Raw genomic sequence first — 21,522 nt, 5'->3', positions numbered from 1 at the left:
AAAAAGAGTATGACTTAGATTCTGTCTTTCCGAGACCGGAATCTAGTCACGATCTCGACTTAGATATCCGAAATGGATCTAAGTCGGATCGACGCCTAATGTTCCCTTCCCGGGAACGCGTCCTCGCAGTCACTCCCCTCTAGTGACTTACCTCACTTACCTGCCAGACGTCCGGTCAGCCCGTCGACCCGTCTGGACTTCGTGCCAGCTATCCGGTCAGCCCGTCGACCTAGCTGGACTTCGTGCCTAAGCGTCCGGTCAGCCCGTCGACCCGCTTGGACTTCGTGTCAGCTATCCGGTCAGTCCGTCGACCTAGCTGGGCTTCGTGCCAGACATCTGGTCAGCCCGTCGACCTGTCTGGACTTCTTCTGCACACTCGATCAAAGTGTTAGACAACAACAAACTAACTTAACCTGATTTGTCATTCATCAAAACCTGAGTTAGACCGATGGTGCTACCCGCACCAATATCAAGGAGTCAACATACGGTCAATCGGAGCACCACATTTCCAGTTTCCATCACCTTGATTATCGGACAGGATTAAATATTATTATAAATTAATATAGATGAGTATTATAATATCCCTACAGTAACAATATTTAATTATTTGAACACTGTTAATAAGTAGATTTTATCTTAAAAAATTAAAAAATAAAATTTAAATATAAAGAATAAAAATAAATAAATGGATAATGGGACTTTCAAATCATCAATATTAATGATAAAATAAATATGAGTGTATGTTAAGTTAATAAAAAGAAGACATTACCTGACATGATATTTAAAGAGGTAACATATATTAACGTTCATATCAACGAGGATGCGCTTAGCTCATAATCAATTCAAATTAAGACAGTAAATGAATTAGCCCTGCTCGATTCGTTTACCGTCCTTCCCGCGGCGAAACAGACTAATTAAAATGTGTGTGTTTTTCAACTTTAAAACTGTCGGCCGCCACTGTTCATCTCACTTTAGTGGTAGGACAGGCTCAGTCTCCCATCCATCGTAAAGCAAATCGACTGTAATTAGCGTTTAATTAATACAGATCATAAATCTCTCGGCAACGTGAAGACCGCCGGCCCCAAATCAAACCCTAGACTTGAGGAGGAGGAGGAGGAAGAAGAGAGAGAGAGAGTTGAGCTGCACTCGTGCGGGTAATATAATTGACGTTTCGATTCTTCTTCTTGTTGTTGTTCCATGCAGGGGAGGGGGGGACCAGTAATATATGTGATATAACGCGATTCGAGTAGTGTAGATGATATGATCTGTTGCCGCCACTGAAAATGTCTGCCATTAAAGCAGTGCTCGAAAAGAAAAAGGATGAACAGAGGAGGCGAATCAGGACAGCAGTCTGTGACAATAATGCACGTAAACAAGGAAATTAAAGCGTGTTCGTACTATGAATAGGGCGAAGACTGGAATCTCATGTCAGTTCTTGCTGCCCGGCACCATCAAAATTACATTTTTTTTTTCTTTTCTTTTTTCTTTTTGGTTTGTTTTTCAAAGTTGGAGGAGGAGGAGGAGGAGGAGGAGGAAGTAATTGATCATGAAGTGATTGTTAAGATCGTTAGTTGTAATGCATAATTATGAGACGGACGGCGAACTACCGGCGGGAGGATCCGGCGCCGACGAGGAGGCAGCAGTTGCAGGCGGCGGCGGGGGGTTGGAAGAGGATTCCCCTGCGACGGCGGCGGCGCGTTTGCGTTTCTTCTTTTCGTAGGGGATGCCGCGGGCTTTGGCTTGGTTCTCGCGGACCTCGCGGAGGTAGATGCGGACGGGGCGGGCGGCGAAGGGGTTGGAGTCCGGGAGGCCGCCGTTCTCCTCGAAGGCGGCGCGGAGGCGGCCGATGAGGGCGTCGAGGGAGCCCCAGGCCTGGCGGAAGAGGCAGGCGCAGGAGGCCGGCGGGTTCGGCTGGCCGAAGAAGGCGCACCCCGCCTCGTGCACCTTCGTCTTCCCGAACTGGTCCAGGTACTTGAGGAACTCGATCACGTGCGCGCCGCTGCACCGCGCCAGCGTCAGCGGCGGCTTGTGGTTCCTCAAGTACTGCAAGAACGTGTTCCAGTCCCGCCGCTTCTGCGACTCGTACCGACTCAGCGGCGGCGGCGGAGGCGGCGGCGGGGCAGTCTTGTCGGCTGCCGGCGAAGAGGACGAACCGCCGCCTTCTCCGGACTCCATGCACGATCGCTACGCTAGCTATCTGATTCCCGCCTCCTCACCGCCGCCGATCAACAGACTGCTCCACTCCCGCGCGATCTCTGTTCTCGGCCGAGGCGCAGAGCGGAGCGGAGGGAGGTAGAAAAAGTGGGTCGCCAAGCGGCGTCGGAAGGGCGACGCGTATAGAGGGTAATCGAGACGCGGGCCCACGCCGGGTGGCGACGTGAGGTCTGTGAGACCGACGTTTCTTCTCGTCTGGGTTTAAATTTTGGGGGTGTCGAATTTTTATTGGAATAGCCAGGAAAACCTACGATCGTAAACCCGGTCCATCTTGGTTCGAATTAGTAAACCGGTTCAAACTATACTTGATTTAAACCGGACGTACTAACGCATATTTAGCATTTAACCTTTAATATTTGAGAAATGAAAAATGCTATAATTAAATAGGTAAACCACCTCTAGTTAATGTGTTCATTAATGTGGTTTAAACAATAGGTAAACCACCTCTAATGGGGTTTCTAATTAAGTATAAACGAGGAAATAAGATAAGTTTTTAGTGCCCCATACGACTTAATCTCCATCTTTATTAAAGGAAAAAAAAACAATACAATGTAGTTTGTTACAAGCAACCATATTTTATACTCATGCAGATAGGGTTAGTCGAGGATGGACCAGGGATACCTAATTTAGTAAGGTATTTATTAAGGAGTTATATTTAACTTCTATCTATTTTAAAAAGGAGAAGGTAAATTATTGAACCACCAGGTAGTTTAAATTTTATATTATCGAAATTGTGTAGGTAGTTTTGAAAATATCCAAATCGTATACCCGATACTCATTTTGCTCCTCCGCTCATTCGCTTTCCTTCACTGAATGTAGCAATCGATTCGGTACCAAAAAAAAAAAAAGTTTTTAATCAATTGTTACTTGTAGCAATCAATTATTTTTTTAAAAAAAATTAAAAATTCTTTTATGATAAAAAAATATGATTTTTAATATGGTGTATCGAATTGATATTTAAGGGTATGGATATAATCACGAGAAACAGACAAATATATAAGAAGTGATTCCATGTCATTCCAAACTCTCCAAGTCCATCAACCGATTTTGGTTGAAACCGGCTGATGAACTTAGAGAGCTTAGAATGACATGAAATAAGGTTCTATGTGCACGTTTAGTTCTCCTAATTATATATATGCATGCTCTCAAACATCATTTCCATAAGTCATATTGAGAGCATCAATTTTATAACACAAATTTATCTGAAAAATATGATTCATATTCAAAAAATTCGTTACTCTCAATATGATATATTGCATTGATGTTTGAGGGTATAAGTATAATCAGGAGAACTAGATGAGCATATAGGACTTTGTTCCATATTATTCTGAGCTCTCAAGGTCCTTCAGCCAGCTTTGATTAAAATTAGCTGATAAACCTAGAGAGCTCAGAATGACATAGAATCAGATCCTATGTGTTGATCTAGTTCTCCTGATTATATCTATTGTTTAACTGAAATCAACTAATGAACTTAAAAAGCTCAGAATGATATGAAATAAGGTCATATGTGCTCGTCTAATTCTCTTAATTATGTTCATACTCTCAAATATCATTTCCATAAGTTATATTAAGAGTATCAATTTTTTAAATACGAATATGTCTGAAAAATCTAATTCATATTCAAAAATTCGTTGCTATCAATATGATGTATTGAATTAAAGTTTGAAGATATAAATATAATCAGGAGATCCTAGATGAGCATATAGAACCTTATTCTATGTCATTCTGAGCTCTCTAGATTTCTCGTCGATTTTGGTTAAAATCAGCTGATGAACCTAGAAAGCTCAAAATGACATAGAATAAGATCCTATGTGTTCATCTAGTTTTCTTGATTATATCCATTATCTCAACATTAATTCAATACACCATATTAAGAGTAGCGAATTTTTGATTTTAATCATTTTTTATATAATATTTTTTAATCACAGAAATATATTAATAAATTAAAAATCTTTTTTTTTATCACAAAAATATACTGAATCTATTGCTACACTATAACAATCGATTCGGAAAGTGAATGAGCAATATGACAAAATGGGTATCAGATACGTGATTTGAGTATTTTTAAAGTTGCCTATGCGATTTGGTTAATTTGAAATTTAAACTACATGGTTAAGTAATAATTCACTTATAAAGAGATTTAGGAGTTTTAGAAATTTATAAAATAGTTATTTGATTTGTTATGTTATATAAGGTTGAATATTGGATTATGAAGTAAATACACAAGTAGAAAATAAGAGTTGTAAAGATGAACTGTTAAGATGGATGTGCGAACATATAAAAATAGACAAGTTAAAAAAAATGAATTTAAAGAAAAAGTTGGAGTGGTTTATTGAGAAAAATTTTGAGAGACTCATTTACAATAATATTATTATATACTTTGATAATCAATAAATATCTTAATTAAGTGGATCATAATAAATATAAAAATCAAAGATTAGTAGAATGGAAATTTGATTATTACTAACAATTGTGTTAGTTATCCATTTGCTTCTATTTGCCAAATTGAAAAATGATTTTAGCATATTATATTTATATATGTGCAATTGTATGGAGCAGTGATTAATATAAAGTACTGATAAATTTTTATATCACATTGATAGATCAATTTATATTCTCCAATATCTATTTTATTTGATTATCTTATCAGAAAACTTAAGGGTTTATTTAACCTGTCAATTTATTAAAATACAAGTTGTATGTACTAATTTGTCATAAGAAATTGGAGCATATATTTTGGTAATTAACTTTGTTATAGGTTTTGCATATATTTTTTATTATAGGTTTTTAATATTTATTTCCACTAATCCTATAATTCACAAATAATTAATTCTCATTCATTAGCTATTAATTTCCTTTAGATTTAAAGGTTACATACAATACGCCTAAGGATGTAATATTCGGATTCAATCAAAATTCCATATTGAAAAGATTTGATAAAAATCATGAGTTTAAAAAAATATAAGATATCTTTATTGGCATGAGATCTTTTAAAAAGAAAAGATCGGAGTCCTTTAATTTGGACAAGACATAGCATATGATACAATAGAAAAACACCGACAAAAGGATGAATGCTTCGAATTTTCGATAGGCAAAGTAAAGGCCTAAAGGGGAAGGTACTCTACCTTCAACAAGATTAGTCAAATAAAACCTGAATTATTAAAAAAAAATACTATAAATAATAAATTAGATATCAAGGATGGTATTTAAACATTTGGCTGTTGTGCAAAATAAATTATTATTGCTGTGAAGCATCCAACCACCTAATTTAGTTTAGACCTTAATTTTAAGTGAATACTTGCATAAATTATTTTATACAAGACAAACAAAATTAAGCCAAATTGATCTGATTCCATGCTAAAAAAAACATCCATTTTATTCATTTATTAGTAAGTTGAGATAATTTAATCTTCAATGTTTTTTAAAAACAAATTGATGAATATTATTATTTTTTTAGTTTTGATTATTGTTTGAGTTTAGTTTTTTTTGGGAGCCCGTGCAAAAGTGGAAGCAATTAACCTATCAAGTGTCATATTTATATTTTAAAATTATTTTAAAATTTAATTAAAAATTAAAATTGATATTTTATTAAATATTATTCGAAATAATATCTATAATATCATTGTTGATTTATAAATAAAAAATTAAATCAAATTCAGACCTAAGTCGACTTAGGCCCATGGACCAACCTCTATGCCCAACTTCTTGGTTATTTTGGTGATATGAAACAATCTAAGACAAGTCATGTTTATACTCTTTAAAAAAATATTAATATATATACATCATTTTTTTAAAAAAAATATATTAGAAAATAGTAATCTTAATATCAAGTTTACATAATTACTTTTATTGCATAATTACATTTGTATGTATCCTTGGTAGGCATACAAATCAATACAAAAATTTGATCAACTAAATCTGCGACAAACTATTCGACAAATCTTTTTGACTGAGAAATATCTCTAAGCACAATTTTGGTTAATCTCATCTACAATTTTGTCATTCACTTATTCAACAATACTATTAGTTGAGACAAATATAATTTAGCTAAAAAATTAACAATATCACATTTTTGAACATTTATCAACTTTTGTTTACCTTGTGCTTAATATAATTTCATTTCGCTAAGTACTTTCAAAACTTCCATTCAATTTCTCTTGAAAATGAGGGCAAGAACTATTATATCTCCTTCTCCATGCTCTATTAATATCTCATTTAGTAATTATTTATCTATGTTCTTAAAGAAAAAACCCTGTAAAATGTCTTCATCTTTGCCACATGTTTAATGCTTCCTAAAGTTCCTTGCTTTAACTCTTCTATGAAACACTCCTACAAATGAACTAGCTTTTGCAACTGATACAATCAATCTGTGGTGCAACATGCCTTTTTAACAAGTTGAGATTAAAATAAAAATATTCAAATTGATAACTTTTTAAACAATTCCTATAACCATGGCTTAAATTTGTATTTTTTTGATTTTTTAATAGAATTTTATTTTTTAAATAAATCATTTTTAAAAATTAAAATTCAATTTTGATTTAATTTTCGTATTCCTTAGCCATGATTTTAGATTTTTTTTCTTAATGATATACTTTTCATTTCTGAAATACTTTTCCAATTCAATTATTGAATCTTTTTCATTCTAAAACAAAACTTATATTCATAAGCTTCATATTAGCCCGGAGTTCACTCTCATAATCATCCCAACCAATCCTACAAACCTCTTGTGCATTCTCATTCAATCACGATAGGGTAGTAAGTCAAAATAGAAAAACTTATATTGAATTTAGGGATAACCATTGATAGCTTCCACCACATTAAGGTTACTAGCTCATTCTATAAATACCAACATAACTTTTGGTTAAAAACAGTTGAAGATTGATAAATTATTCTAAGTGTCTTATTTCTAAGATTTTTTTTACTATTCCGTGTAAATCAACAATTCAATTTTTTTTTTTTTGACTTTTTAAGATTTTCCTGACTATTATATGTTAATCAACAAGTTAATCTTTGTGCTTCGGCTACATCAATCTATCCCTCACTCCCACTAGGATTTCTGAAGTGTACAGGATATGAATTTGCTATGATATGCAAAGTTTTAGTATAAGTTGACATTGAAATTTGGATGGAATTATGTTAAAGAAATTTTTTAAAAAACAAGGCACAAGAATCCAATGCTGAAACAAGTTTCTGCAAACCTAATGAGCGTGCTTTGGCCACCCCCCACAAATCTCTCTCCTTTCTGCTGAACATCCCACTGTTTGGGAGGCAGAGGCTGACCTACCACCATGGATTCCTTCAATCATTCAGCAAGTCATGCAATTCAATCCAAAGCTGACTGCCAAAGTGACTAATTCCCAGTGTCTATCATCTTTAACTTTCCTGCCACATCACATTTGATTGACTACCACCAAAGTCTTTGAGAACTGAAATAAGTAGTAGCATCATTGCTCATGATGATCACAAATCAGGCTCATGATGGTCAGGGAATTCAGAGGTTTAAAGTTCATGAGGTCAAAGATCAAACCAGCACAGCAAAAAGATTGAATTCCAGGCTTTGGTTTTCAGAAAAGATGAAAGGATAAAAGTATTGAGTTCTGGTAATAGATAATCTTCTTTTGTTAAAAACCTGAACAATATTGACTAATTAAGCTGCAGTTAGATGAAAGAGACAGGCCTCAAGTTGAAATCCCAAACTATTTATAAAACTCCTCTCTCTGTGAACATGTCTACAATACTTCATAATCACATCTTGTCTTTCTCTGGAGACTGAAATAGATAGATAAGAATCTGATCTCTGGAGACTGAAATAAAGAGCTTAGTGAAGTTATATTTTGCATAGGTATAAGATGGAGTATGAGATTCTATTCTAAGATAATAATCAACTTTAAAATGGAGAAGAAATGTTGAGTACCAACAGGCCGGTTAAAGTTCAAGAGTCCATTAACCCGTTGAATTTGTTGGGTTTTTAATCAGATATGTTGGTGTTGAAACTCGAATCGAGGCCTCCAAGATGTGTACTAGGTACACTAACCAACTAAAATACCATTAGTACTGTTACTATCTATTAGTTAGTTTTTTAATAACTAATCAATAATTTTTTTACTATATTATTTTTTTAATAATTGGAAAAAGAGTGAGAGAATCTTTTGTTATACGATTATTCTTAATAACCATGGTCCAACATGTAAACAATTTTATGGATTTACAATTTTATATTTTTTTAATATAATAATCTTGAATCATGATAAACCATAGCGAATCATAAACCAAATTGTAAATCGACGATTTCAAACCATTAACCGTAACTATCTTGAACGATTAAGAATTGACCTATCAAGAATCATCAAACCAGCAATTCCAAACCATGATCAGATCTACCCCCTTGACACAAAGACAATGGGAAGGCTCTATACTATTCCCCACCTTGTACTTTTATTGGCTCACTAACTTGTAAGATATCATATAATGTAGGCAGTGACGGATCCAAGAATTTAAGTATAAAAAGGCAATTGTGATCTGAGCTGAACGCGGCCATTTTTTTTTTTTGAAAAATAAGTGTTCGATAAGTTAAAAAAAAAAAGAAAAAAAAATAGCAAAACACATGAACAAGAGAACGCCATAACAGAGGACGATTTAAAGACTCTAACAAGGTTTGAAGAAGAGGAGGATCCACATCAGCCTCCCCTACGAAATCACCCTCCTTCACTTAGTGATGCTCAAGAGAACTTTTAGATTAACTAAGTTGATGGTTAGCTCAAACTTCAGAATTATTAGTATTCTACCTTAAGAATATCCTGCTGAAGCAAAAAAAGTCTGATTCGATCAAGTTGTATACAGTCAAGTACCAAATCGTCAAATTTGTAAATCAAGACATTCCATAAATTTTATCTGAAAATGATGATAAACAAAAAGCTCTCTCAAAGGTTTCTTACAGACAGGTAGGACTATAGCTCCACCTGAAAAAATATTGCTAGTTTGTTATATATCAAATGGAGCAGGCAACATTGTATCACATGGACAACAAAGCTATAGGAATATGGGCACTGTGCTTTGCTTTCTCTAGAGTAATTCATGGTTCATGGAACTGTAATATAAAGCTGCATGCTGAATTTGTTGCGTATCAAAGAGAGTTATGAAAATGGATATGAATTTATCACAGTTGAAGGTCTCAGAATATCATAAAAAGATATGCTGGTATCATTAGTCACACAGGAACAAATTCATCACAACGATCATGTTGCAGCACCAAGAGTGTTCACAATCAATCAATAATTATCAAAGTAATATCAGCATAGGGAGTCACCTTGTATGGCAGGATCAACACCATTGGACAAAAGACTTTAGGCGTATCATCACACCTGAAGCGGAACACTGATAGTACTCAAGAGAAGCGAACGTTAGTAAAGACACTTCTCAAATTTGAAAGTTGCTGTAATCACTCGCTTGCAATTCTTTTAAAATCTCCAAGGTGACAAACAAAAGGAACTCTCCAGTGTAAATGGTGATCCAAGGGGAAAGCAGTAGAGAGAATATATCATACTGTTAGTAGATGTCCCAGGCTCAGTAATTTAGCAATTCTTTATCCATGGAGACCTGAGGGCCTGCAGACTTGAAAACAGCAAATGTATTGAAGGCGTGTCCTTTTCAGATGAGGGCAACTAATCCCACGATGTAACGGATAATGCAACCCAGAGATCATTGGATGTCCCACATATGTACATGCGATGTGTCTGGATTTCTTCCATGCTGGATGTAGGAATACCAGTAGCATAATGACTGTCTTGTATGCGATCATTAATGGAGAAGATTATTTCTCTCAAAATAGGTTCATGCCCATTTAGTAGATTTCCCATGCTCAATACTTTTCTCCATGATTGATTGGCGGTGGGAGGAGGAAACAAACTGGCAACAGCATTTCTTTCGTATGGCATTACTAGTTGCTTATTTTTGAACTCCTAAAACAAAGTCAGGAAATTAGAGAATAACACCAAAGAGCCCTCTTGCAAAAATAACTTGCTAGGATCTGTAATGATGATATCATAGAGATGCTGATAACTGTTGACTTCTTTATTGACAAGAATCTACTAAAAAAGGGTATATTTATCATAGTTTTTTACCATCCTCTAGAATTGAGGGATTTTACTTTGCATTCCACCTTATCCACTTCTGGAAAAGCCATACAGATTTTTCAAAAAATATCAATTTTCTCCTAGACTTTTGAGATTCTTTTTCTAACGTGCGATACATGGTTTTGTTAGAACTGGCCAACTAATGGACTAGGCATATCATGGACTATGATCTCTCTTTTTACCTAACTTGTCTTATGCCCAATCTATCCATCATGTGATCCACATGGCTAGTGTTGATTGCTATTTGATTAACAAAATCTAATCCTGTAATTTTACAGCCAATTAACATTTTTCTAAGTCTGGGTAAAATTTTGCCAAAACATGTAAAATATAGGGTGCAAAATGAGATTATTCCTAAACTAAAACCAGGGATATACCCCACCCAAATGACGAAAGCAACATTCCAACCAAAAATTTACGAAACTATCTCCAAAGCAGGTTTCAAATACAAGATCTACAGGTATTGGTTGAAGAGCAATTCAAAAATGCTTATATTAATTTGGCATTATGACAAATTTAAGGGGAAAGCAATTAAACACGATGTAGATAATTGAAATAATGCATAAATTATGTGTTGCAATCAAGCTGAGAAGGAAGCATGCTATTTTATCATGAAAGATAAAGGTAAGAATAAAATAAGTATGTGTCACCCAGACATGAATAGAGAGTATTAACAATATAAATATAAATTGGTCTCTTATCTAGCAGCTCGAGCTTTGGGACATGAAGTTAGCTAATCAACTTTAACAAAAGATGAAGTACCTGATCATAGCATATGCTCTCTAAACTGTTCCCCATTTTGGGCAGGTAAAATGCAAAATAGTCATTGAACACTGCTTCTGAAAGTCGTGGAGCTTCTATCAACTTACGATGAATTGAAGCTGCAAGGATTAGCAACTTCTCTATGTGCTCAAATACTAGACAAAGCCGTCTTAAGTCACCAATCAATTCATCCTTCTCAAGAAGATGATTTGCTGTAAAAAAAAAATAAGATTGTCACTATGTAGCATGTATTCCATTTTTCCATTTCACTAATGCTAAAAGTAGTGTAGTTAGAATGGACAATGGACACTACGGTCAAGCAGATGAAAAATGGAGTTCCAAACCAAGCCACAAGTCATTGACAACAATGGAGAGGTTAAATGATCGTTTCTGAGCCGCAATAAAGGAGTTTAAATAGCCATTCCAAACCATTGCTTGTGAAAGGACAATCACTGAGATGGTGAACTAGTCACATAGCCAACAAGAAGTTGTTAGATTTTCAAGATACTGTAGTTTTAACACTTTAACAAGACATCAATGGTTGACATTTGTGATGAAACATAATTAATACTTGAATTACAATTAAGAATCAATTTGCTACTGAATCTAAATTTTACAAGTTGAAAGGCAAGTGTTCCCGATGAGTCATTATCACATACCTTGAAAACATTTCAAATTTGATGCTATTGTAAGATAAAGCTGATCAAGTTTTGTTTTCATAGGTTTAAAATCACCACATGAAGTCTGGTTCAGAATGTCAGCTGATGCTCTGAAGGCTGTGCAAACCATTTGTTCAAGCAGCTGATATGGTTTCAAAGTTTCAAGGTAATGGAGTATCTGCACAAAGGATTAAAATTCTTGAATTTATATTCCTTAATAATTGATTTTTTTTTCTAGATTCCAAATAAAATTAGATTGTTGGGCTTCATTAAGGTGCAAATAAAAACATAATTTTAGCAAGTACTCGATATTTGATAAAATAAGTACCTTTTCTCCTTCTCGAATTGGATCAAGAAGAGGCTTCTGCTCAGAAATAGGCAAAGGTGGAGAAGCATTCCAAATCTGCCGCCATAAATTCCCATGTTCAGACATGCGTTGTGAAAGCTTTCCACGAGGAGGCCAGTCATTTAGTTCACCTGCACTTCCTTTCATCTTATTGTCCTCCCAATCACCAGGTGAATGCCACCGAATAAAATCTTCAAACACTGCATCTGGGTTTGCAGCCTTGAATGCTGACATATCTAATCAAGCAACATAAAACATTAAAATCCTTCAATGAATTTCTAATTTATATATATTCTTTCTTTAAGAAAAGCCAAGGGGGTTAGATAAGAATAGCGGGGAGAGTAGAACTAAAGGAAGAAACACCAGAAGATTTGACTGATTTAAGCTTAACAACCTATTTTGCCCTGCAGAAAGCTAAATAGAGAAAATGATTATAGAGCAGACTAAAAACAGGAGGAAAGTATAAATACTTTTTTATTGCTACTGTCCCACAGAGTGAGCCTACCACATTGCATCAAACATTAGAAAAAAAAACAGTTTATCATTAAAAAAAAATCTGAAAGTAAAGACAAAGTCACAATCAAATACCAAATGTCAATAAAAATTTACATTTACTTCCAAACCATGAGAAAAAAACATACGAAGGAGCTGAAAACAAATAAAAGAAACTAAGTTAAAACTTTAAATTCGAATATCAATAACTAGAAAAAAATTGGCAAACCAAAGAAAAGCTACAGAAGTCTTACCAGATGAGAGGATATCTCTTTCCAATTGTCCAGAGAAGCTCTGTACATAAGAATTACAATATGTCAAAAATCCCATGGATGAAATAGTAAAAAAATGTTGATAAATATATAGAATAAATATTTTTTAAAAAAAAAGACAGTCCAGTGCACGAAGCTCCCGCCATGCGAGGTCTTAGGGAACGATCCATTGTACGCAGCCTTACCCTACTTTTTGCAAGAGATTGTTTTTAGGATTTGAAGTCGTGACCTTTTGGTCATATGACAACAACTTTACCGTTACGCCAAGGCTCCCCTTCAAATATATAGAATAAATATGAAAAATAAAAATCTATATGTATATGAAATAAAATTATTCAAATATGTGCTAACTCCTTACTAGACTAACTTGGCATAAGTAGAATTCAAAGAAATAAAGCATTATGCCTTTATACGTGAGCACAAAGATCTACATTATATCAACTCTTGCTTCAGCATGTCCTTTCTCCAATAGTTAAAGAAATTTAGATTAACTGAGCCATTTTCCCATCCGGAAACTCCGTAAAAGTTTGATGGTTATTATTTTGAAATCAAATAGCCTATCATTCAGTGATATCCTTTCACAGGGCCAGTGGATAGAATTTCAATTAAATGGTAAAACCAAGGTAACCTTTCAATTTTCCATAAGCCACGGATCTCAAGGATTTCAGAATCAATCTTGTTGAAGTGGCGTAAAATCATACTAGGTTAATTAATTTGCAACTGTTTCCAATAAATTTGTGCTTATGCTATCCATGTAGCATAATGATGTAGCATCTTCATTTTCCTTAGAAATTGGTCTAAATAAACACTTGAAAATTCTTCCATTATGAAGTAAACTAACAACTTCAAAGGGATATATTTTAAACTTGAAACGTGAAATCACATCCATACTCATAGTCATAATTAACATATAGCATGGTTTTAAAAAGTAACTTGCACAGTTGCATAGGCATTTGCAGCAGTCAACAGCATCCCATAGACCCATACAACATATCTTTATGCAGTTTCAATATGCAAGACTACATGGCTTATGCATATGCAATTTGTGTGGCCATATATGGAGTCATATATGAGGATATACAAAAAAGTAAATAGATAAAAAAAATGACTAAATCTGTGATTCATCTGAATCAAATAAAAACATGGGTAATTACTTAACCTACTCATTCCTCAAATAATAAGAGCTTCATGATTTTTTTAATAGGTTTATCTCTTGTGATTGTGAAATACTTTGTAAGGTAAGCTTTTGGTGTTGTGACTTACACGCGTTAATTTAAACACTTGTCTACAGTTGTATGTTACATATATGATATATTCTAGATTGCTGATTATTATAGATTATCATAAATCGTGTTTATTGTTACACATATTTTGTATACACCCAAAGAAGTTTACACCCTATATGGAATAGTGATTGACATAAAAACAAATTTCAAGTTATTAAAAGAGTAAATTGTCCTAAACTCCCTGCATGCAAACTCAACTTCCTCCTCAATCCCTGCATAAGAAAAAAATTTGTTCTCACTCCCTTCATGCAAACTTTTCTTTGTTTCAAATCCCTAATGCACACGTACCTAATTGCCCTCATTTTTTTTAAGTACAAAAAGTCTAAAATGAAGTATAATTCTTTCTAAATTCAGCATATTTAAATTAGAATCTAATATATTTTTGATCAAATTAAGCACGACTCTTTTTCCGCCTGACTAATCAATTGATATACTCGATTCTAGTTAAATGGTATTGAATTTAGGAGGAAGTATATCATTATTTTTTATAGAACAAAATCTCTCATTATTTTTTATAGGTACAAAAAGTCCAAAATGAGATATAACTCCTTCTAAACTCAACATCATTAATTAGAATCGAGTATATCAATCAATTGGTCAAACAGAAAAAAAATCGTGCTCAATTTGATAGAAAATATACTATATTATAGTTTAAATATGTTGTATTTAGGAGGAATTATACTTCATTTTGGACTTTTTGTAAAAAAAAATACGGCCAATCAAGTAAATCAGTGTATATTAGGGAGTTGAAGCAAAGAAAAGTTTGCATGTAGAGAGTGAATAAATTTTTTTGACGCAAGGACTGAGGAGGAAATTGAGTTTGTTATTAAGGATTTTAGGACAATTTACTGTTATTAAAACAACACTGAGTTATTTAGGCAAGTTGGAGATTTGTGTTTTGTCATATTTATTTAATTTTCTAATAAATTTGGAAGGTGAATATTTGAGCAACTCACATGAGTAGTCTCAAAGCATCGAGATTGGAGCCTTGAAATGAAAAAGGTATATCTAGGAGTGCGGCAATAATAGTCTTCTAAGTTATAACTATATTTTTATCTTTTATTGTGTTAATTATTCCTTTCTAAATTAGATGACTCTAGTAGTAATATCAACTCTGCAATGGTCAACATGGTCAGGATAGAGAATTGGCTAAGGGACAGCTTGTGAACCAGCAAGTCTTGCCTAACAAATAAGAATATTAAGAGAGAAGCCTTAAAGTTAGAAATAGAAATAGAAATCAAACTTACAAAAGCATCACCAGAAGCTTCAACAGCACGAAGCCTTTCTTCATGCATATCTTCTGTCATAATTGGTGCATCCTAGAATTGAGAACATAGAAAGCACAATTAACAGATGAGAAATAAAGCTTTGATGTGTACAACTGCACAAAAGAACCAAGATGAAAAGATAACCTGTGTGTATGGAACATGCATCTTTTGAGACGAGCACAACAGCATCATTGAACCGACAACACCAGCTGATCCTTTCCGTTGTAGATTTGTTGTTGGTGAATTAGGATATTCTTCTGTATTAGTGTGTTTTTCAGAACTTGAGGAAGATAATTCTGGATCTTGATGCAGAAAAGTTCTTGGGTGACTGTAACAAAGTTTTAAGTAATTTAAATCTGTTGATAATGAACCATAAACAGGTTGTTGCGACCATAATGTGAGAGTTTTAGAATAATAATTTTAAACTTAATGGAGCTAGACTCAATGAAGCCAAAGAAAGGGCACACCTATCTCTTGTCAAGATTTAGGAAGTTGTCCAAGAAATCTATTTCGATCTTGAAAAAAATACAGCTCAGTGTTTTGAGATTTAGAGTACTATCCACACTCCTTAGCAGGGCCCTCTTAGTGTCACCCGTATAATGCATTAACGAAGTTGTGGTAGGAGATGCACCTTTCTTATGATCCAAAGTAGGAGCATCTGAATGATGATCTGAATTCTAAAATATAGCAATATGCAAAGAAAGAATTATTTGGTTTCCTCTAAGGATTCAATACTAATGTTGATGAAATGCATGACTGTCTGCTTGGGACCAAGTTGGTACGTCTCTGTGAGAAGCATTTTGCTGAAGTACAAAGGGAGGAGAGAAAAATGAGCCACACAGTCCCTCAGTAGATCACCAACCAAGCTCTATGCTTGCTACCTATAAGTGCAAGGAGATTCACTAAAAAATTGGTGTGACTGCTGCAATAAACTCTTTCAAACCAGGAAAACTTGCTGGAAAATATAGGTCCACCAATAAATTGAAATCCAATAATAAGGAGGAAAACTTAGCAAGTGTTGATACTATTACTGAGGTGGGAAAAGGTATAAAATTGAGCCTATCTAATGAACAAGTATAGATTTTTAACAGACTTTTAAGTTTTAAGCCAAACTCGGTTATCCAAGGGACTGAATGCTTCTACCTCCCAACTGAAAGCCTCCACTACACAATCACGTAGTTTGAAATTCTCATAGTTTAAGAAGGTGAATTGCATACTGGGAGGAATGGAAATTGAACTTGTTTCAAGACTGAAGATTGATAGGCTGAGGACAATCTTTTGTAAGTTAAATGATAATTCTTGAGACTCTAGCCTTGTACCAGATAATCAGTCCTTGAATTAAAGACAAATCTAATACGGAATTGCAGATTTCAGAAAGCAGGATAACTGATGTCTGGAAATTTGCTATTGAAGAGGCTGTTTGAAGGGGCTTCTGAAAGAAAAAACGAGGTGAAGGTTGAAAATAAAGTAGTCTGGATCTGCACCTCAGCGGTATGGCTAACCCAGATCTAATGAAACCAACTCCAAGCAATCTTTAAGCAGAAGCTAAAGCAGAGCAAAAATTTGATCAGAAACAGTGGATAAGCAGTGAAGAAAATAGAAAAATCTAAGACATGTACTCTATTCTGGAAGAAACTTGAATATAAAAAAGAAGCTGGAAATGTGGAAAGCCTAGGAGAAGCTTGTTCTGAAAGGACTGGAAGAAATATGGTCTAAAAAATAAAAACAAAATCAGATTAGTTTTAAAATGGACCACAAAAAAGAAAACCTCAAGCAATGTTACTGAGAGCATGAAGTCTTCACTATTATGAGCATCCAGATTCGATAAAAACAAAACAAAAAAAAGGACAGCCAGGTGCACGAAGCTCCCGCTATGCGGGGTCCCCTTGGGAAGGACCCATTGTACGCAGCCTTACCTTGCTTTTTTTTTGCAAAAGGCTGTTTCCAGGATTCGAACCCATGACCATATGAGCATCCAGATTCGATAAAGACAAGAAAACCAGCAAAATTTGATACTGGAAGAACTGCATGGTTCTGAGATGCAGTTTTCCTTGTTTCCTGAGAATCTAGAAGAAGACCTCACTACTTGGGAGCAAACATGCAGAGGAACACCGTGGTTGCACTGCTAGGAGTGGATGTGACCAAGCACATGGATTTCTCCAGTAAGCTTATGCAGTAGTGCAAGAGAAAGTTATTTGTTCCTTCCCTCTGGAAAAGACTCCCTATCGGATAAGGTCAGTAACACCAGAAGAGGAGAAAGCTATCATATCAGACATGAGAAGTTAGGTTCTTTTATGAGAATTAGTAAGCAGGGCTGTAAACAAGCCGAGCCGAACCGAGCCAAGTTTTGGGGTGTTCAAGCTTGTTTGATAAGGTAACCGAGGCAAGCCGAGCTTAAAATAAACCAAGCCTTTGAAATGATTATTCAAGCTTGGCTTGGTTTATTTTTTATGAACTTAAGCTTATTTAAAGCTTGGCTTGAGCTTGGTTCATTTAGATGTTATCGAACTCTCAATTCAAGCTTGGCTTGAGCTTGGTTCGAGCTTGATTCGTTTAGATGTTATCGAGCTCTCAATTCAAACTTGTTTGATTGTTTGAAACTTTTAATTGTTTGATTGGTTATTGAGCTTGATAATTTAAACTTATTTGCTTATTTTATTTTATTTTATTGTTTATTTAGCATATTGATAAGAGTTTTATTAATGAATAAGGTTCGTGAACATTGTTCACGAGTGATGTTCACGAACGTTAATGAGCTGAACACATATGTGTTCAAGCTTGTTTGTTTAGTTTCATGAGTTGTTCAAGCTTGTTTGTTTAGTTTAACGAATTGTTCAAGCTTGTTTGTTTAGTTTAACGAGTTGTTCAAGCTTGTTTGTTTAGTTTAACGAGATGTTCAAGCTTATTTGTTTAATTGATCTTGTGTATATTGAACGAACATAAACAAGCTCTTACCAAGTCAAACACCAAACTTATTCACGAATGCTTAGTCCAGCCCTACTGGGAAGGAAAAGGAACACGAGGCTCTAATACCATGTTAATTTTAGGGATGATAATACTCTTAGGTAATTTCCATCTACGTCAATATAGATTGCCATTATTGCTAATTTTCATTTACAACCCTCAGATTGGTATATTACAATTGAGATCTATGTATTTACAATTTGGTCCTCATCAATTTCCAACACAAAACATCATAGAAAAAATGCCATTTCCACCCTCCACCACTAACAGAATTCCTCTCCTAGCTACAAAACCATGTAAATGTTGCCTCCCTCACCAGAAAAAAAAAGGGTACTATTCTAGAACTACGCGGAAATTAATCCTATTTTATAAATCTGAATTCTAAAATGAAGGCATCCAATTATAATGAACAATATTGGTTGGTTCATAAGGAATCAAAGATTCAGTATATCCAGTCCTATTTTCAGGTGCAAACAAATGAATAACATAAAGTAGCTATGTAATCAACAATAAGACAGGAAGTGTATACAAAAAGTTGGAATGAGCATGTGGGAAATAAATTTTAAGAAAACTTTGATCCTAATTAAAATCTAAGTCAGTGTTACAACCCATGGATATGTATTTTGGAGCAAGTGGGTTTGCAGATTGCACTTATCTTTCTGATTGCACAGAAGCTCTTCTCACAGTTAGAAATTATTTGAAGGTTATCCACTTACAGTCTGGATGCTAAATGCTCAGGAAATGTTTTATGACAACGAATGTAAAAGCAAGACAACAGTGAGTGCATATCTTACCAGTCATTTTTATCTTTCACAGACTTGGATGGATAAGTTGCAGCATTTACCTGTATTTCAAGCTCAGGAGTGCTATTATCCAATCTTAACTGACAAAGACTAAAAAATCGTGGAAATAATGGGTCACCTTTTCATCATAAATCTGGTTCACATTTTCAGTGCTCTTGTCAAAGTGGCTTGATTTCTTCTCAATGCATATTGCAAGCTTGAAAAAATATGAAGAAAAGTGAAGATCACAATTTCATGACAGTAGATACTTCTATCTACCAACCTAAGAGTTTCATTTTGCATATGAAAGTTGTATACGCCAACAATGAATTGCACTATTAGTGATTATTATAAAGTATCTACTGATATGGTAAATTTTCATATTGCATTCACAAATTTAATTTTTTTTCATAACTTTTATTCCAAAAGCATTAATATTTAGTGATATGATAAATTTTCATAATGCATTTACGAATTTTAAGTTTTTCATAGCATCAATTTTAGAAGCATTAACATCTTTATATCTACTTTATTCAGCAATGTTATGAAGAAAATTAATTACAATGCTTGTCCTACCAACTCATTTATGCATTAGTTCAATTTTCAAATTACAAGATATGTTAATTTCAAGGTTTAAAATCTCGACTCATGCTGAGGTTTCGATTCTATATCGGAACGATACGGTTCCGGTATCATATCGTGCCGTGCTGATACAGTTTCAGTATTTTTTTTTATTTATATATAGTAATTATTAGATAAATATGTTTATTGTGTATAATTTAAAAATAAGTTGTATATTGATTTTATATAACCCCACCTAGTGGGATAGTATATTCAAATTATTGTGTATAATTTAAAAATCAATTTAAGAATTGATTTTATTTTTTAAAATTTTAAACTGTAGTCAAGTTCAATAATTGTGCTATTTTAGATGCTTGATGTCTTTTTTAGTTTGGCAACAATATTTTTTAATTTTGTTAGAGTTTAATGAGTATTTGTTACCCCATTTATTTTATTTTATTTTTCAATTTTAGTTGGATTGGAGCCTCTAAAAAGACTTGAACTCCCACTTTATAAGTAATCTTTCAACCAATAATATTTTCTATTCAATAAATTTATCATTGTAGAAGCTTGGTGATCTTTCAACAAATAATATTTTCTATTCAATAAATTTATCATTGTAGAAGCTTGGTGCTTCATGTTCATCTCCTTGCAGCTTGGTGTTGCACCACTAGCAGTATATGGTAATCTTAAGTATTTACTAATACTTCTATAAGGAAATGAGTAATGAAGGAGAGTGCAGCAAAAAGCTAAGGAGCTTTAGTGGTATAGATAAGCAGAAAATGGTTGACTCAACTAACATTGTGAAAGACTCAGTTGTTTCTTTCTAGCAAAATATAGAGGGACAGAGCACAAGTTGTTCAGATTCTTTTAAGTTACACTGAATCATTGATAGTGAACAATCTATTAACTTCTCTTCAAATGAAAAAGGTATTAGAACCAAAGGAAAAAAATTTTCTGGATGTCCATTCAACATTCAGGCAATGGAGTATCAGATGGGATGTGAACTCTCCAGGACGTTTTGGCTTTGAGAGAGGTAAAAGCTCACCACAGTGCTCTATCTCGAGATACTAAAACTAACTCAACACTACTTTTATAGTGAGGATACTGTGAATTAACCATTAAATTATAATCCATCCAACCTGATCTTCTGGTAGGCCATTGAAAATTGCCCATTTGTCATGTGACAGAGCTGCTGAGGAATGCATATGGGGTATATGCGGCACAAAGAAAATTCCATGTAGAGTATCCATATTCATCTGGATGGGTGATCTTCTATACTTCTAAAGTCTGTGTGCTTGAAGAGAAGATCCCAGCAAAGAAAATGGACCACAGCTGAGTGAATGAGTGAATATGAACACTGAAACACCATCATGCCAAAAAGGAGTCCTCTTCCATATCTAATGGCATGATAACTTAAGCATGGATGTAACATCACAATTTTCCAATCTCCAGTAGAAGTATATGTCATAGTGTAGAAGATGTGGCAAGTTAAGGGTCCATATTATTCTATTTTACTGAGAACCTCCAATATTTTGCTAATAAAGCCCAGTTATGAATCTCCAGATTGATATCCTTTAAACTTCCTCCAGCAGGGTCATTCTACCTGCCATGGCAAGGAAAGAAAAGGTATGGACACAATGGGTTGAGCATTTTTTCCCCACCTTCAATACTAGTGGTTTCTAATAAGGCAATTATTGGTATTTAGCAGCAATAATTCACAAAAGAACAAACCCTAAATTTGTGGATTGTGTTATTTAGCAGAACAGAAGGTTTTAAATCTC

At 34.2% G+C, this 21,522-nt stretch overlaps 2 protein-coding genes across 2 annotated transcripts in view; both read right to left on the bottom strand.

The window, feature by feature from the left end:
* Nucleotides 1–1,369: 1,369 nt before the first annotated feature.
* On the bottom strand, nucleotides 1,370–2,399 carry LOC122032961 (protein G1-like7). Its single transcript, XM_042592277.1, has one exon. It carries the CDS (start codon nucleotides 2,173–2,175, stop codon nucleotides 1,585–1,587), a length of 591 nt encoding a protein of 196 aa, XP_042448211.1. The 5' UTR covers nucleotides 2,176–2,399; the 3' UTR covers nucleotides 1,370–1,584.
* Nucleotides 2,400–9,366: 6,967 nt separating this feature from the next.
* LOC122031761 (rab3 GTPase-activating protein catalytic subunit-like) overlaps nucleotides 9,367–21,522 on the bottom strand; it is a 38,382-nt gene continuing 26,226 nt past the window's right edge. The window contains exons 14-22 of the mRNA XM_042590891.1: nucleotides 19,317–19,394; nucleotides 19,190–19,239; nucleotides 15,576–15,759; nucleotides 15,411–15,482; nucleotides 12,860–12,899; nucleotides 12,096–12,349; nucleotides 11,768–11,945; nucleotides 11,109–11,320; nucleotides 9,367–10,172 (exon numbers count right to left, since the gene is read on the bottom strand). Of these exons, the coding sequence (XP_042446825.1) occupies nucleotides 9,876–10,172; nucleotides 11,109–11,320; nucleotides 11,768–11,945; nucleotides 12,096–12,349; nucleotides 12,860–12,899; nucleotides 15,411–15,482; nucleotides 15,576–15,759; nucleotides 19,190–19,239; nucleotides 19,317–19,394 (1,365 nt within the window). The 3' untranslated portion in view covers nucleotides 9,367–9,875. The remainder of the gene's footprint in view (nucleotides 10,173–11,108; nucleotides 11,321–11,767; nucleotides 11,946–12,095; nucleotides 12,350–12,859; nucleotides 12,900–15,410; nucleotides 15,483–15,575; nucleotides 15,760–19,189; nucleotides 19,240–19,316; nucleotides 19,395–21,522) is intronic.

This window comes from Zingiber officinale, chromosome 11A, assembly GCF_018446385.1.
Source record: "Zingiber officinale cultivar Zhangliang chromosome 11A, Zo_v1.1, whole genome shotgun sequence".
Classification (NCBI taxonomy): Eukaryota; Viridiplantae; Streptophyta; class Magnoliopsida; order Zingiberales; family Zingiberaceae; genus Zingiber; species Zingiber officinale.
Note: the sequence above shows the minus strand (reverse complement) of the source record. Positions and strands in the feature narration are given on the sequence as shown.

Bases quoted from the DNA above. Each gene is read 5' to 3' on its own strand.
- LOC122032961 (XM_042592277.1), bottom strand. From the start codon at position 2,175: ATGGAGTCCGGAGAAGGCGGCGGTTCGTCCTCTTCGCCGGCAGCCGAC.